We start from the raw sequence: 19,054 nt of genomic DNA, 5'->3' as shown, positions 1-19,054 counted from the left end.
ACCATATTTAATACGATTTATCATGCTTACCAACGACGCAACGCTGGGGCGATTATTATCTATAATCGCCGGTAAAAGTGATAATTTTCAAGCACTTATTAAATTTACCAACGATGCTAGGGTACTATGCATAATCAGCGGTAAACACGACGAATTTATGGAAATTCATCAAACTTACTATAATGCTCGGTGATTATGCATAATACCTGGTTATTTCGGTTCAAAACAGGATTTATCACATTGACCATTGCAGATATATTCGTTCAAGTTTAATTATTTTACGATTTTTACAAAATTATACACTCAAATATAATAAATGGTGCAACTCACCACTCGTAATCAACGTGTCGTTCACATACCAAGTTACAATCGCTGGTGGGTCAGATCGAACTTTACATATTAATAGGAAATCTTTATCTTCGACACCATGTTGATCCCTCGGAGTTCCAAGAAACCCTATAGATTCTGTATGTAATATCAAAAAAAAGGACAAATAATGAATTATAATTCATTAAAAAACCATATTCTCTCACATACGCAATGAAATACGAATATAACTGTAAATATATATATAACATAAAAGTTTTATATTTTATGGAGTGATGAACATTGACAAGTACGATCAGTAACTACAGATTATTTCCTCGCATGGGTAAACAGGGCACGTGCCCAGGGTCCAGAAATTTTTGGGACCCATTCGGATGCAAAAATTGGCATTTTTTTTTCGAAATTATGTAACTTATTAAATTATAAACTTGCGTAAATTATGCAGATTACGAAAAATGTAAATTAATTATCTTTGTTTAATCAAAATAATTAATAATTACAATTTTGGGGAATCTCATGTACCATGTGACAAAAAAATTTGGGGGGAAAATATTTCTTCTTATTTTGAAAATTGTATTTCTGTTCATAGTCAGGAAAAAAAAAAATTCAGATAGAAAATCTGAATAAAATTCCTGAAAAATCCCCCCCCCACAACGCAATCTAACCCATAGGATCCTATGTTATACTCGTAGCTTCTACCGCCCCTTTGGAACTTTCCATTGTCCCCAAGGGGGCGTTAACTCCCATGTTGGGAATCACTGCTCTACACCAGTGTTTCTAACCTTTTTTTGCCCGTGGCCCCCTTTGAACCATATCTTTTTTTCTCGTGGCTTCCCTGTCTTACCCAGAGTCTTCGACCCTCATCTAGAAGTAAGATCCTTCATACGTATTGGATTTTTGCAGTGATTTTATACTGAACGAAAATTTTTCAAATAAGATTGGTCTCCGAACCACTGGGCTAGAATTCATTGAGCTCCCCGCTAGTCCGAGTTCTATTCAGGGCCGTCTCAACATCATGGGCCCCCTAGGTAAAGTGATGCCTTGGTAGTCCCACACTTAGGTGGAAATAAACAGCCTACACATTCCCTACTTATTTTCAAAACTTATTGTACTATAATACAATATATAAATAACAATACAATATATACAATATATAATAACAGAAGTACAATACAATTGCACTGTGGTACAAAATATCATGAGGTGGGGTCACTTATGGACCCGAGACCTCGGGCATGACCCTCTCACAAGAGTGGGACTGACAGAACTGCAGCCCGGGGGGAGCCTGATATGGTTTTCATTATTTTTTGTTTTTTCATACTATAAATTTAATCTAGAGGGGCCTTGCGAAAAACCCCTATCCTAGGGAAATTGCTGCAGAATGTAGGCGGTGAGTCCCGTGTGGGTCCATGCCCTAAAATGGCCCTACTTTTATGGGTAGTTTTGTTGGATTCTGTAAGTGTCCAGTCACTAATACAAAAGCTTTAAATGCTTTATTTCTTCACGCGTTAATTTTTCTTCTCAGCTCTCCGCAGCCCTCCAAACCCCCTGTCATGGCCCCTTTCTCAATTTTCTTCCGTGGCCCCCCTTGAAGTATCCCAGTACCACCAGGAGGCCATATGACCCCCGGTTGAGAACCACTGCTCTACACGAAGAGGAAAAATCGCCCCCCCCCCCGATCGTGAAAGAAAATAACTGAACTTAGCTTCTAACGGGATTGGATATTAGAGTTCATTTTCAATTAGTGGCAACCCGCTGCATAGGGTACGAATTGTTTTTTCGTTTGGTGTTTGGCGCGTAACTGAACGTTACAAAAATGACCCGTCACAAAATTTTAAAACGTTATAACTTGCATAATATTCGTCCAATCCTACAACGGCAAACACGTTTTTGTATTTGTATTTTACATGGAGTCACGTGTGTAATTATTGGGCGGTCGATAATAACCACCCTTTATTCAGTGTGTCCTTCAAGTGCTAATGCAGTGCTAATCTTTAACCGTCCTTCGTAGAGGTATGATTAATTCAAAAAATGCTCAAATGGCGTTCAAGAAATTACCCTGTACCAGTTTTGAGAGTGAAAATACAGTGCCACAAAATAAAAAAAATCTAAACTCTTACACAGTCCCCCTCGTCCTCTATTTTTCATGGCTCCTCATTGGTTGATGCTAGGTGCATGGTTTCAGGTGCTTCTTAGAAATTCAAATATATTAAATTGCGGTAATACGATACACAGAAGTCTATTGAATTGTCCAGTGTGATTTATATTGTGATGAATATATTTTGAAACTTTTAAGAGGGTTGTTCAATATAGTTCCCCAAAGGTCGAGTTTTAGGCGTTTAGGGTTATAATCGAAAATACTTATATAGAAAAATGTTTCTCCAACTTTTAGGAAATCATATGAAGTCTACGGAGAGATGGGGTTAGATGAGCAGTTCAATGTTTTAGCAAAGCTTTAAGTTAAATAAAGTTCAATTAAAATAAATTTTTGTTTTAAGAATTTGACTCAGAGAGATGAAGGTTGGACTGGATGACCTGTTGCAGCGTATAATGATGTCATGAAGGCGACAATCGAACAATTAATCACTCGAAATTTAGTGTGCTTCTGAACTTTTCTGAAGTACAGTTGACAAATATCTCATGAAACTTGTGGGAAACTGTGTGGATCGATATTGCGTGTATGGCACGCTTCTAGAAGAAAACAAAAAAAAGGACCTAATTTTTGTTAGACAGCCCAAAAATTCCATAAGATGGCCTTGAATATTTCATCGCACGCACCATACTGACCAAACAATGCTTAATTTTTCTTTTGTTGCGCTTGCTTTTAGAATATGGAAAAATCATCCGTTAAATTGATGATGCCTTAATCAATGTTCATAACTGTTTTTTGCCTCTATATCAGCTAAATTCCACACCAACGGAATTTTTTTAAATCCGCGGCATAAATGCTTCAAATTTTAAGGAAAAAAACGCACAGGGTATCCCATAAACACGTAAATGGCATCCCAGGAAAATCTATTTTCACGAAGGGGGATCTTGTTTTCGCACGGAAAAAAAATTACTTCAAATTTTTGTCAAAGAAAAACAAAAAAAAAAATAATAACAGTCCGGAAGGAGTGATCGGACCTGGACCTTTCTTCAAACACTTTTGTGTTTGAAACGTTCGTAAAGTTTCAGCAGGTGATTCGTAGCTGAGGAAGAACAACTTCACGAATTGGACTTTATCCACCAGTGTCAACATAACAATGGAAAACCTTAGTTAAGCCCCAGTAACAGGAAAATTTAGAAATGAGCTGTTTTAATCGTAATCCTTGCATTTTTGTAGGACTTATTTGCATATTTTCAGTGATTCTCTTTCGTGCAGCGCTTTCTATCGACGAAAATTTGAATTTGTTTTTTCTGTACCGAAACCATCGTGAGAGTAACTTTTTCCCAAACCGCATTCAAATCCAATTCCTTTGATTTTTGTGAATTTTTAAACTATTTACGAATTAATGGGCACCCTGTAAGGATGGAGAAGCGCAGGTTCGTCTTTCTTTCTCTTTACTTAGACACAGTATATTTACGAAAAAATTGTCAAAAACTTTCGGGACGACGTAGTAACTACATTATTTGACTATTCAAGTGAAAATTCTTGACTTTATAAATTCAAAGCAAACTTCTAATTCTAAACTGTTATAATCATTTTCACAAAAAACGAAGAAAATAATTTACATTTCCTTCCAAAATGACGTTTTAAACGTAGTCGCATACTTTAAAATTCTTAAAAAACTAGGGAAAAACTTCCTCTCGATTCGACTTCATTCAAAAAAGAGTTCTCAAGTAATAATTCCCAATTAATACAAAGTTGGAACTTTGCTGCAAATTCTCAAAACTAGGAAGAACGACTACAGCGGACACAACACTGCCATTTTCGCTACTCGAGTAGTGCTTATCTTATTTTCTTCTAAAAGTTTGAAGCTATCCTAAGCTCATGGAATATCTAGAGACTAGAGATTGATAAAGAGCGGGCATAAGGATGATTCTCCCTCGTGGGCATCTATCACAGTTTAGGCTTAAGTTGCTCCTTGCGTTTCTTTTTGGTTTGAAAAGCCAAAAACATATATCATTGTATGTGTGTGTGGGTGTTTTTGTCCATGTCTCTCTCACTCCTTCTCTTCAACCTTTTCCCGTTTAAAATTGATGTACAAAGTTCGGTTGCGTTTTCTTAAAGGTTCTTTTTCTTTTGCTTTACTTGTTTTCTTATTCAACTTTCTTGAAATGAGAAGAAAGTCAACTCTTTTCCTTTTTATTTCCATTTTGAACAAAGACACGAACTTTTCATTTCTAAGGAAAGAAAGAAACTACTTCGTACTTTCATTTTTAGGAAAAAAAAGTTCGTCCCGGAAATTTTCTTGGTGATGCATGGCTTTCTCTCCGTAAAGCTAGAGGAAATGAGAAATACGTGAGCAAGGACAAAACAAAAATTGGCTTCGTGTTGTCGGACCCCATCCTCGTGGTTCTCAATGTTTCAGTTATGTCTTGACAATGAGATGGATTCTTTGCGCACCTCTAAAAATTCGCTGGAGAAATACGCATCTTCTAGAAATTTGTAACAGGTGTGTGATGCGTCTCTTTTAGAACAGTCTAACAGGTGTGATGTGTACCTTTTAGAGCCATGTAACAGGTATGTGATGAGTACCTTAGAGATGCGTAGAAAGTGTTCGCAGTCTTAGAAATGCATAGAAAGTGTTCGCAGTCTTAGAAATGCATAGAAAGTGTTCGCAGTCTTAGAAATGCGTAGAAAGTGTTCGCAGTCTTAGAAATGCATAGAAAGTGTTCGCAGTCTTAGAAATGCGTAGAAAGTGTTCGCAGTCTTAGAAATGCGTAGAAAGTGTTCGCAGTCTTAGAAATGCGAAAGAATCACACGAATCCCTAGGAATGGTTAGAAAGATTTATTGCCTAGAAATGTTCTTGAGTACATTGTTTACTCTCATACATGTGAATGAAACTTGTCCAGATAAAGGAGTAGGAGGCTTATCGCTAAAAAATGCGTGGGAAACTTGTTTACTCTCCTAGAAATGTGGGAAACTTGTTTACTTTCTTAGAAACGTTGCAGGCTTGTTTATCCCTTTAAAAGTGAAAGAAGATGCTAGATTTTTTTTGTGAATTTCATAAAAACTGATTGGAAACTCCTCATGTTATAAGCAAAAAAAAAAAAATGTTTTGAAAATTGAAATTTTTATAGAAAACATTTACATCTTCGTGAATATACGTGGTGTTATTCTCACGAAAATGCACACAAGTGTTGTGCAAACTTATTTCAATACTTCGTAAAATTTACACATCATTTGCAGCTGTGTTAAAAAACATTTTTTTTAAAATTTAGTTTTTTTTTGTCGGTCTCGTGACTAAATTTTCACTGGAAATTGTGAGCAGAAACATAGGGTTCACGTGACCGAAATTTCAAAACGATTTTTTCAATATTTCTCTAGGAATTCGAAATGTGCCTAAACTCCAAAAAGGATACAGAGCTTTGGAAACATAGTGTATATTTTAATTTTGAATTGAGCTCTGATTTTGAAGGCAATGGCAAAGCAAAGACCTTCGGTAATCGGTTGTTCTAAATGGAATCGTCCATGGGGAATCCAAGTTCATCAATTACGAGAGAAGTCAAGCCCATTTATGAACATCGATTCAATATTCATTTCCGACACGTGAACAGATTGGCGCTGGCGGCAACAAGTTCCGCAATGAATAAATTTACAACCTTTTGCGGTGGCAATGGGTATTCGATATTAAATGAAGATTGGTTTCTATGAGTGTCTTCTCTTTTCTCTGCTGGGAAAATTCCAATATCTTCAGTGAATTTTCATTTCGATTATTTAAATTATCTTCTAAACTTGAGTTCTTTGCATTAAATATCACATGATTCATTCGAGCTTTTTTTTAATGCATTTTAAGAATTTTACTTTAAAAACAAATATTTTACATACGTTTTTGAATTTCTTTTCATACATAAAATCCATCCATTATTCTGCACTTTTAATTTCTATTTCGTTCATTTTTAGTTCTTAATTTTCTTTAATTTTCATTCCATTCATTTCTAATTCTCGGTCTATTCATTTTTGATTCTCATTCCATTCATTTCTTATTATCGGTCTATTCATTTTTGATTCTCATTCCATTCATTTTTGATTCTCATTCCATTCATTTTTGATTCTCATTCCATTCATTTTTGATTCTCGTTCCATTTATTTTTGATTCTCGTTCCATTTATTTCTGATTCTCTTTCCATTCATTTCTAATTCTCGGTCTATTCATTTTTGATTCTCATTCCATACATTTTTGATTCTCATTCCATACATTTTTGATTCTCATTCCATTCATTTTTGATTCTCATTCCATTCATTTTTGATTCTCATTCCATACATTTTTGATTCTCATTCCATACATTTTTAATTCTCTCATTCCCTTCATTTTTAATTCTCGTTCCATTCATTTTTAATTCTCGTTCCATTCATATTTTTTTCAATGTGTGTGTGTGTGTAAATAAATAACTCGCCATTCTAATGTCGTTATTCTTCCTCGTTATCTTGTATAACTATTCCTAAGTATTCATAATTAAACACTCTACCTATTTCTTCACAATAACATTCTGGTATAGTTTGAGATTGGTAGTGAGTGTGTAATTCTACGTGGATTTCTGTACTATCATTTATATTTTTTGTTGTCGCACACGTTGTAATTTTCCCCAATAACCTTCCCATTGGAATAAACTTTCTTGCATAACCCGAAAGAGCTCATCCCAAAGATTTAGAAACCGTTGACAAATGAATTGCGAAGAAAATAGGAAATGTTCTCTTTCGAAAATAAGCCCCTCATTCATTAGCAACCTATAATGAAAACGATTGCCTCGAATTTCATGTCTGAATTGTCCAATTAATACGTTTACTGTCATATCGCCAACGTCAAAAACACGATTATTCTCGCTAATTATACTCATTAGTTGATAACTGATTAAAAAAAAAAAGAGTAAAATTTTAGTTGAAAATTTTCATCTTGAATTTAATATCCAGATAATTCCAGCGGGATGAGAGTTAATATACGGGCTCTCATCTAGAATATACGAGACGCTATAATTTTGCGCGAATTTTCGGGTTTATACTATATCGCGCGAATCCAGACATCGGTCGGACAGACTCGGAAGATAATTTATAATTTAGGAGTGAGTTTCGAACGAGCAGCCCTCCAGTACAATGAAAGCACATCTGTTTTCTGGTAAAGACTTGAAAGGACGATAGCACATAGCTATACTGTTTCCTATACAACGACAGACAAGTTTGTGCATTGGGTCACGGAACTTTACTCCTCCCGTTCCAATTGGTATTGATAAATTGTATGCAGCCGTGAAATTGCTCGCTCAATCGATGCGAGATGCTTAATTATTTCCACCGCTACCACATATTACTCCACTGTTCGTACTAAATGTTGGTAGCAATATGGCATGGAACACAGAGAAAGGGCTTCATTCTCTCTCTCTCTCCCTCCAATTCCGGGGATTCCGCTAAAGTCCAATAAATTGCAGATGAATTTAATGTCGGATACTTACGATAGACGCTTAGGGAGAACCTCGTCCGGACTTCAGCTCTGTCTACGATGGCTGAGCAAGTGTAGATGCCCTGGTCCTTGAACCTGGTCTCTTCGACGACCAGCTGTAGACCGAGTGGGTTGTTTGGTGCTGGAGCGACGTGTACCCTGCATGTAGAAAATTATTAACTCTTTAATTGCCAATCTTTAAAATATCCAAAGGAAAAACATTTTGATTGAGTATGATAAGCAAATGAGGTGCCCTGAATACTACAGTTGTATTACACAAAATACTATTGCTATTACCTAAATAAATACGGGATGTTGCACTTTAGGGGGGAAACATGCTATATTTACATAATTTAAGTACATTTGAATGTCATTTATTGTGTGTCAATTGTTGAAAAATGCACAGAAATATCTCTCCTCCATACATGGGAGTCATTTCTCTCCAAAATGCAAGGGTCAAAAATCGTTCTTGCTTTTCTTGTCAAGAAATAGTAGACATTGAACCATTCTGATGACACTTATGGAAACTTCATGGACAGCTCACTAGTAAAAATCGAATGTTTAGGAATTTCTTAGAAGCATCAATGCCAAAATGAGCTCAAAACACAAAATGCCTTTATTTGAGAAATATAAGAATTGCTCATGTGTGTTGCTTAAAAGCATCGCGGTCAAATAAAGGGTTAAATAAGTGATTATAAAGTGTATTAAGGCGTATCAGCGCACATAAAATATTGGTAGAATAATATAGAGATAAACGAATACATTGGAGTGAATTGGTTTTTGCTGAATGAATATCTTCAGGAAAAACTTGTGTAGTAATAGTTACAGCATCTATGAAGATAAAAATACGAAATTAATGTTCGCAATAGATTTTCTACAGTTGATAAATGATATCTGTCGTACATAAAATACGGTTTACCGGCTGAGAGACGCACACACAACCATAAATGTTTCAAACGCTTTAGTTCACGCGGAACCCTTGATAGTTATGAGACCGTTCGAGGAAACCTCGATGATTACGAAACTGTTACACGGAATGCTTTAAGATTATGGTATTGTTTGACGGACGGAACCTTCGATGATACATTTTCACAGAACTTTCAATGATTACGAGGCTGTTACATGGAGCCCTTTTACATTACGAGACTCAAGGGCATGGGCGGAAATACGGTGGGGGGGGGGCGTAGGGGGGCAAGTGTCAAAGGTGAAGTCGACTGATCTAATGTATATATGCATATATGAATTGACTGACATCATCATCATCATCGTGCCCCCCCCCCTAGCAATAATGACCATGCCCCCCAGACTTCCAAGTCTATCACCGCCTATGCTCAGGGGCGGATCAAGCTTAGCTATCACTCGTGTTCAAAACCTTATAATCCGCCCTTAAAGATGACTCTTTCGGGAGGCCGGCAGAGTTTTAGCCTAGGTCACCCGGGAGAAACATGATTTTTTTTTTAATACAAAGCCGCACATCTCTGTCCACCGGACAAAACCTTTGTGACTATACGTCCCACTTTTAAAGAAACTGTCTTGCATTTTGTTACAGAGTTATTTTACCGTTTTAAATTACGTCGGACAGCTTGATCCGCATCACAGCTTTTATTAATGAGCTATCATTACCATACACCACAAAAACCTGCAGCAGAGTCCCAAGGCTAGGACCTTTGTCGGGCTCTCTATAGTGAAGTTTATAGCGTAGGAAAAGAAAAATTAGAATCGCCCCAGGCACTAGGGCAACAACTGGATGCTTGGTCAGCCGGGTAAAGCAAGCATTTTGATGTCCCCTTGTAATGTTAAAAGAGAGGATAAAGAGTGAAATTATCACTCCTCTCTGGTCCAGACGGAGCACCAGACCCGCCTGGCATCCACCCCAGTTGCGGCCCTGCTTGTCGGCCCCACCCTTGTGGAGGTCATAAGAGCATCAAAATGTATACTTCCTCCCTTGTGACAGAGTACATTCTTGTTTGTGGTATTACGGTCCCAGGCCCTGCCTGTTCCCTCTTGTTTTTTCAACATCTTTATCGTCAAAGTATGGCTCAAAAGTTTTATGCCATGTGAGTTTTAACTATTAGAAATTTTTAAAAAATTTGCCCCAACTAAAGCTTTAGCTGCCACCCCTTACAAACTGGCGCCCGGGTGCCCCGAACTCCTTGCACCTTCACTTAAGCTACCCCTAACGAGACTGTTCCATGGAACCTTTTAATATTACAAGATTGTCACGTCGAATCCTTTAACATTATGTTACACAGAACGTTTAATGATTACGGGAGTGTTACACCGAACCCTGGTGGTTGACTAAGTGATGACCCCCAACCTACTAAATGCGGCGGCGGTTAGATACCATTTCAGTTGCCAAAAGTGGTGAAGATGAAGAAATAATCGAAGGCAATGCCGAAGTAAGTGATGAAGTGATCTCTCAGCGACCATGACGCTGACTCGCTGTTGAAATTGTGACGGAGCAGCTTAAGTAAAAAATTTCTGCACACGTTTAAGTAGATGCATTTTGAATGAATCGATTACCCTGTATTTTAATAATATCACTAAACTGAACATGAGGTCTGATAGACTCAACGCGTGTCTTTCCAGGCGATTTTTAACAGGTTAAATTAATCATTTCAGCTCTTTCCATACAGGCTATAATACCTACACGTGTCAAAAGCCATTTTGCCAAAAGAAACAATTTCGTATGAAAAATCTTCGATTTTTCCTAAATAACTTCTCTACCTTACTATCAAGCGGCAAGTTCCATTCATATTGTGCATTTGGTATTTGGTATACGCAGTATTTTATCGATTCATAGCCATCAACCAAAAAAAAATCATATTGATTTCTATTCGGGGCAAAACACGCTAGAGTGTACATAAAATTGCATTTCTCTTAAATATACGTATCGAATAGTCGGAAAGAAAGGTGCATTTTTTATCACCGCCTATATTTATAAGAATAGGTATTTCTTGCTTTATACTGACTCTATCGCTAGGCCTAATGCTCAGCAATTTTTGTTCTTTTGTTTGCTCTTTTTCTTGTTTCAAATCGGTGGTAGTGTTTACCCTTCCCTTTTGGATGTGGATTTCGTATTAGTATTCTCGATGTATTTGCCATTCCACAGTTCATATAGTATTCAGTAGTTTGTAAGTCTCTCAGTTGTTTTGTTTTTCACTTTCCTCTCCCCCCCCCCCCCTTCGTTTTATGTATCGTATTTTCACTGAAGATAGACGACGTCGTTTAAAGCTCAGACAGAGTAAGATAGCGGTAAGAGATGAGACAAGAATTGGGAACACTCTCTTTATGCAAATGGACGAAAAAGTTTCAAAACAGAATAGGGAATTTCTGGATGCTTCTCCCTCTGATGTATATACGTTTCCTAAAACTGATCTCTAGAATACTAAGAAGGCTTCATCCGCATCAAAACTTTGACAACGTTGTATTTTTTTCCCCTTTACTGATCAAAGAATTTAAATTGCTTTCTTCAAATAACTATTACCTCCAACATATAGCGCAGTTTCTATTTCGATATACGCGTATTATGCATTTCTCGCACACCGATGATGATACGGAATGTGTATCTCTTGAAATATGAATTGTTGAAAATTCACTGTTCGAAAAAAGAACTTATTGTTTCTTATGTTTTTTTTTAATGTTTGTGGGGGTGCATATGGTTTCACGCATAGTAGTTGCCATCACCAGGAGGCGTATTGTTCGAAAAGGCACCAAGTTGCATTATTGCATTATTGAATTAGATGATTTCGTTCCTAACTAGAAGTCTAGTACTTCCGGGTCTTTGACTTGAGGGGGCGGACGCGGAGCCCCAGGTCGATAAGATACTCGCCCAAACTATAAAAGAATGTTTTTAGAGGTGTCGCGAGTTCGATACCTGATCCGTCCTGGTCAGAAACTTTCCTGACACAGGTGTACGACAGAAACGGCGACAAGATAACCACAGAAAACGATTGCTACCGTAAGGAGTCCCCCCCCCACATCGGGGTGGGGGGTTGGCTCATCAATGTCTTGGCGGCGAGTATAAAAATGACAAAACTTCGAAACCGCTTGGAATCGAAAATAAATTGTAGGTGCCGGTCTAATTATACCTCATTTGTCTTGAACGGGGCCTTTAACGAAGCAAACCATTATTTATGTACAGTCGTTCAGATCAAGTTATAACAGAACGGAACAGACCGGGCACAGCTAGGCTCGGTCACTCACGTGATTTTATCTCATTGCCCGGATGGTGCGGTTATGCCGGAGAAAATTCTGAAAGATAAGGAGGGGAATTGGGGGGGGGGGCTCTTTCGTAGTATACAATATACATTCGTTAAGCGTTAGATATCGTATAATTCGTTATACATACAGTTGTTGTGACCATATACCCCGTGATCAGGTTATAACGGGTCTGATTTTTTTATTTTCCGGCTTGGCTGGTGCCACTTTGCATTGAATGGTTGTTATAGACTGGAACGGATGTCTAACTCTCATCATAGACCAGTGGTGGCTTACACTTTTTTGGCTCACGTGATAATCATCATCAACTCTCATCATTTGGTAAAGTGATCAACAACCTCAGGTATGCTGATGACACAACTCTGATGGCAGAATCTGAAGAGGACTTGGAAACACCCGTGGACTGGGCAAAAAAGCCATGAGAAAGCTTGATATAATAACGAAGTACAAAGATGTCTCAATGAAAACAAAAATTAGGACTGTAAATGCATTGGTCTTTCTTGTCACAATCTATGGATGTGAGAGCTGGACACTGCGCAAAACAGATAGAAAAATAATTGATTCCTTTGAACTTTGGTGCTGGAGAAAGATGCTCTGAACTCCATGGACAGCTAAGACGACAAATAAATCGGTTACAGAAGAAGTCAAAACTTACAGATATTCTCTTGAAGCAAAAGTTACATTTCTACTTTGGTCATATAGTGCGTACAGAAGGCTCGCTAGAAAAAATGATAATGCTTGGAAGAATGCAAGGAAAGAGAGGCAGAGGCAGACCGAGCACCAGATGGATAGAGGACATGTTGCAAATCACCGGAATGAAGTCAGCGCAACTGAGGCATGCTGTGAATGACAGACTAGATTGGAGAGCTATGATCTATGGAGTCACCAGCAGTAGGAGTCGACACGATGGTTCCTAACGACAAAACATTATCAAATCAAACCCACATGTTTTACGCTTGTTACTTTTCGAGTATGAAAACTTTGTTTGTTTTTGGCCGTTGACGTTGCCAAACTTTCCGTATGTTACGGGATCGTTTCATAATATATTTTTTGCTTTTACTACCTCGGAAGTTTTCAATCAAACCGAAAAAACAAATCGACCTTTTTTTTTTCTGAACTCATATATATATATATATATATTCGTGCATCTTCAAAAGCAAATCTTCGCGTGACCCCCACCAAGTACTACTATGGGGTGCCGCTGGTTGGCTACCCATAGTCTAGATCAGTGATTCCCAACGTGGGGGATGTAATGTTTCAGGGGGTGGTAGAAGCTACGGGTATAACATAGGATCCTATGGGTTAGATTGCGTTGGGAGGCGATGGGAGCAAAAAATTTCTGAAGGGGGGTGATGGGACGAAAAAGGTTGGAAAACTATGGTCTAGATGAATGCGATTTGTCAAAATGCACCGAGTTATCTGATTAATTTCCTCACACATTTTGTTGTTGATTGGCCACGGAATGAAGAAGGGGGTCTAATGCCCCTTAGAGCGGGAAGCCGCGTCTTGCTCAGCTTCATCTCACATGCAAGAGTTTTGATGTGTGAATATTTCAATGGCTTCACGCTAAATTCTAGGAAAGTAGCTGCCTTTTCGTTTGTTAGTACCTAGGTCGTGGTGAAAATTGTTTGTTCGTGTGTGTGTGTGTGTGTGTGAATAAGTACATTAGTTACCATAGAGAAATATTGTAGTATACGAGTTATTGAACCAAAACATACGCAAAGCTAACAAAAACTCTATTCTTAATTCAGTCACAGAATATCTCTAAAGACCACTATCAGTATTTTCTCGACAAAAAATTTCCGGGATAAATATAATGTAGGGCCACAATGAAACAGTATTAAATGTCCTCTATTGGGTGATTTTGTAAATTTTCTTTATTGCGGTATTTTTTCCGAGAATACAAGGAATAGTACGTGCATATTTTTGAATAAATTTGGTTATTGATCAGAAAATCAGAATTTTTTAAATTTGACAACTTTCCCCCACCCCTCTTTTTATGACGTGTATACTTTTTAAGGAAACAATTGTATTAATTAAAGTATCATAATAATGTAATGTTTAAAAGTTCGTTGTCAAATATATACATATCGTTAACATATTTACCTGTTTTGACGCCGAAAGAAAAAGAAAACACTATCCAAATATGGCGCTATCGTCATGCCACAAACTGTCTCGAATCTAATGATAACGGAGATTGAAACTCAATCTTCTCATCTTCCTAACCATATCATGGCCCAGCTACTCTGTCTTAATGAAGAGATTTCAGCAGATGGTCTAAGAAGATCTGGGCCAAGCTGGAAACTGTTTCGTGAATCTAATGTGCGCTAAAGTCTGTGTAACACTTGTTATGTGTAGTGCTTTCTTTTTTCTTTTCTTTCTTTCCAACCGAGCACAACTCAGGTCTATCGCCATAGGCAATTTACTACCTAGCGAGTTGTGCCGGAATTGTAAGGGTGTATACCTAACAGTCTGAGTGCGTATCTAGTGTTGTGTATGATTTTATGTGTAGTGCTGCAATCTTCAGTCAATTTTTCTAAATATGAGTGAAGTGTAACGATTGAATAATTGTGTCGTTGTGTAGGCCTGTTGCCCACTGTGGCGAGACTTTTTAACGAGAGATCGGCTGGCATTCGTGCCGTGAAGTTGGGAACCACATAAAAAAAACTTCAGCCGACCACCACTGCGGCAACGGTGGGTCCGTCGCTATGACTAATCAACTACCACAGCGGCAATCTTCTCATCCCGACTGTTGATATATCATACACTCCAAGGTTGAAAAAAAATACAATTTCTGAATCTCAAAGACTGCATGCCTTTATACGAATTCGAATACGGGGGAACTTCAGTTAACGAGCTTAATTCGTTCCGCGTATGTGTTCGTTATAGGAATCGCTCGTATATCGAATCAAACTTTCACTTATGAAATAATGGAAACTCGGAAAATTCGTTTCACAATTATTCATTCACATAAAAATTAGTGATAAAAACGGCAAACATAATCAATAATAAAACGTATAACGTATAGCAATAATATAATTAGTAATACACAACCGCACATACAATGATCATATAATGAAATAACGCATAAGCCATAAATAAACATAACTATACACTAATGTTCGCAAATCAACCTAACGTATCCTAAAGAAGAGAGGGGAGGTCTATCATGTAGGTAGGACGATTCACGGGACTCACTGTTGTCTGTTTAAGTCAGTTGAATTCTTCATGTGTGTGACTTTGAAGAAGAACCTTTCCAATGACACTTTTTTCTGCTTATTTCTACAGTATTTCTCAAAATGAGAAATTGCGTTGTCGTTGAACCGATTCGTTGCTCACACACTGCTACAGCTTTATTTGAGTAGTATCAAATAAAGCTGCAGCAGTGCACTCCACAAAATATTGCTCAGATTCTCACACACATCTCCCAAATCTCATTTTAAGTGAGGGACATCTCCTCCCATTTCAATCTCACTCAGAATACAAAAACCCTTCATAAGCTCTTGATGTCATGTGCAATGGAGAACCATCAGTTTGTCTATGGTCAACTCCTGGCCATGTTATTCCGTTAGTCCTTGAATATCATCCTCAACCACCTTAAATCTTATGGTCTTCCCCAATATGCAATCAGCCCACGGCTTTCGCCAAGCAGAACCAGAACAACACAAAAAACTTCAAGCTCACACACGCGTGGTAACAATGTCACATGTAGTTTCTTATCGTAAACAGTCACGCTCGCACGTTTGTTTATTTTCCGAATGAGAAACGCTGAGCAGAGACCGTAAGGAACAATATTATTTACAATTCCACAGTAAGTGCGTGGACGAAAGCAAAAAAAAAAACATCTGCTCAGTGATGATAACGTGGAATTAAAAAAAAAATAAAATAAAGCACAAATGTTTTGCTCGTAATGCGAATCATAGCACGTTAGTCGAGTCAAAAAGCGTTCAAAAGATTTGCCCGTTAAGAGATTCACTCGTTTAATGATGCACTCATTAACCGAAGTTCCACTGTACACTAAGGAAGGAAAATAGCGGAATCTCTATAGGAATCCATCAGAGGGCATACGCGCTGTTTGTTCAGATAAACGAGAAAAAAAGAAGGGGAAAAAATAAATAAAATACAGTTTCAGCGTGGGAAATTGGCGAGACTCCTGTGATCCTAGGTGATGCCATAGATGTGAAGAGAAGAGAGACAGAGTAGGTGATGCCATAGAGAAGAGAGACAGAGGAAGGGATCAATGATCTGAAGGAACTCTACCGGCCCGTTGAATGGTGTAACCCACAATAGAACGACATAAACGCCCTCTATTGGGTGATTTTGTAACTATACGTTCATCACAGCGTCCATCTAATAATTTAAGCATTTTTTTTTATCGGTACAGCTATTCGTTAATGCTGCAAAAATTCATTAAATTTGACAATTTATTCTTTCCCCACTTTAAAATATGAAAAAGAAATGAAAAAACGTGAGCCGAAATAAGTTGGCTTATGTATGAACATCGCCGAAATGCACATCCATTTGACAGCAAAAAGACGAAAAGAAACTCTATTCCAAAATATCATAAACGCCATGTCACAAACTGTCTCGAATCTAACGATAACAGGGGGCTTGAAATTTAATCTTCCCATCCCGACCGTTCACATATCGCAGATATTTCATATAAATACAAATACAAGGCAACAACAGGCAAAATGCCCAATGAGGGAGCTAAGAAAAAGATGCCCATAACAAATATGGATTTCATATATTTCACAAATACAGCAACCCAATTAAAAATGCGATTACAAACAATATATATATATATACACATGATAAAATATTATACAATGCCCATAAAGAATATTATTTATGTCTTGTTCTAAGTATGGACAGCTTCTCGATTTACCCGAACATGCTTATCGTATTTCTTTTTAAACGTGTCAATTGTGTTACAATTTACTACCTCCACGGGTAAGCTGTTCCATTTATTAACAACCCTATTAGAGAAATATTCCCTGCGACACCATAACCTAGAATTGTCACTTACCAACTGATATTGGTGTCATTCATGGTCCATCCTAACCATCCCGTTGAAAATTTTGAACACTTCGATCATATCTCCCCGACACCTGCGTTCATCCAATGTAAACATATTCAAAAAACGAAGCCTCTTTACGGGTGCGCCAATAAGTACACTCGTAAAGCGCTTCTCTGCACTATTTCAACCACGTCTATATCCTTCTGTAGGTAGGGTCTCCAAAACCTTGTAGCATACTCCAGTCCAGGGCGAACTAAGCCTCGGAAAATCGGAAGAATGACTTTAGGAGAACGCGAAGAGACCTTTCTGAAAATGAGACCAAGCATTCTATTCGATTTTTTAACCACTGCTGAACAATGTTCAGAAAACCTAAGCCACTCGTCAATGAGAATTCCCAAATCGGTGACCCTACTTGCGTCCGGGATAGGGACACTATTCATCTCGTAAGAGAACCGTGGGTTATTCGAACCAAAATGAGCGACCATGCACTTGTCAACGCTAAATGTCTGCTACATTCATTAACACCTCCCTTGATTCGCGATTACCCCCATTCGCTTCACGTCATCTGCGAATTTGCTTGCAATCCCATCGATACACTGATCCAGTTTATCCAGTCACCATAACTCGTTGCGACCTATCTCTTAACCACGATTCTATCCAATTCAGCAAGTTGCCCCCAATCCCAATCTCGTGTAAACTCTGCAAGTGTTGGACCCGATGGAATGCCTTCTGGAAATAAAGGTAAACAACATCTGCATTTTTGCCCGTACCCCAAACCCTTCGTCATGTGATCGTAGAAGCAAAGGAGGCTAGTCACACATGACTTCCCCTTTCTGAACTCATTCTGATTAAACGACAATACATAATTCCCCTCCCGCCACTTCACCAATTGCTTTTTTGCTGATAATTTCTCAAATTTTCGAGAGAGTGCTCGTCAAACTCACTGGACGATAGTTGGACACAGCCTCTCTACCACCCAATCTCGGAACAACATTAGCAAGCTTCCAATCCCTGGTGTCAGCAACACTCTTCCTGTAAATCTGCGCGACTGGCCCCAACAATTCATTAGCACATTCCCTGATGACCCTAGGAAAGATATCATCTGGTCCTGATGCTTTACTCGCACATACATTTTTTAGAAGATTTAGGACCTCCACACCTTCCACTTGACTATCGTTGAGGATTTGATACTCTATGCAACACCCGTGGATTGAATATCATTATCTCTATTAAAAACCAACGCGAAAAAGTGATTGGGAGCACTACACGTGCCTACATTGCTCTTTAACCTAGACCCTCCAATCGACAGGGAGCCAACTGTCCACTTGTTATCTGCCAACATAGATACAACTAATCTTCATTATCCTTTATCGCTCTTTCCTCAACCCTCTTCTATTATCAGTAAATAATGATAGGTCACCTCGTCCGCTTTTATATTCTCTGAATGCTCTTTTCTCTTCAAGATAAAGGTTACGCACGCTATATGTGAACCGTAGAGGGCGCGATGTGCAAACGCGCTTTTTTTCCCGAACAAAGGGTATGACGTCGTGCAAAACAGAGAGCAGCCCCGTCTTAAATTCTTCCCATTGACTTAACGCCCCGACTGATCCCAACCGGTCTTTGAAATTTCGGCTAACCTTTCTCTCAAAACATCAAAGTTATTTCTTCGAAAACAAGGAACCAGTCTTTTGTTATCAGCCTTACCCGAAGGAAAGTTACAGTGAAAACTGAAGACATGATGATTACTGGAATAAACCTCGTCCCACACACAAACATCTTCAACAAGGGCGTCGTGCTCTGTGCGACCGTACCCTTCGCGATCTGTGCTCTGTGCGGCCAAGATGGGTGTTGTCGTGCCCTGAGCGACCAAATCCTTCTCTATTATTTACTTGGGCAAATCCTTCCTTT

General features: G+C 38.3%; 1 protein-coding gene across 1 annotated transcript in view; it reads right to left on the bottom strand.

Moving 5' to 3' along the window:
- Positions 1 to 19,054, bottom strand: part of LOC149083899 (igLON family member 5-like) — a 132,866-nt gene that overhangs the window by 23,918 nt on the left and 89,894 nt on the right. Inside the window, exons 3-4 of the mRNA XM_089234272.1 lie at positions 7,919 to 8,064; positions 331 to 465 (exon numbers count right to left, since the gene is read on the bottom strand). Coding sequence (XP_089090398.1) covers positions 331 to 465; positions 7,919 to 8,064 — 281 coding nt within the window. The remainder of the gene's footprint in view (positions 1 to 330; positions 466 to 7,918; positions 8,065 to 19,054) is intronic.

Source organism: Pholcus phalangioides, unplaced genomic scaffold (genome assembly GCF_987345545.1).
Source record: "Pholcus phalangioides strain wild (caught in Gottingen) unplaced genomic scaffold, Ppha-v1.0 ptg000008l_1, whole genome shotgun sequence".
NCBI lineage: Eukaryota > Metazoa > Arthropoda > Arachnida > Araneae > Pholcidae > Pholcus > Pholcus phalangioides.
Note: the sequence above shows the minus strand (reverse complement) of the source record. Positions and strands in the feature narration are given on the sequence as shown.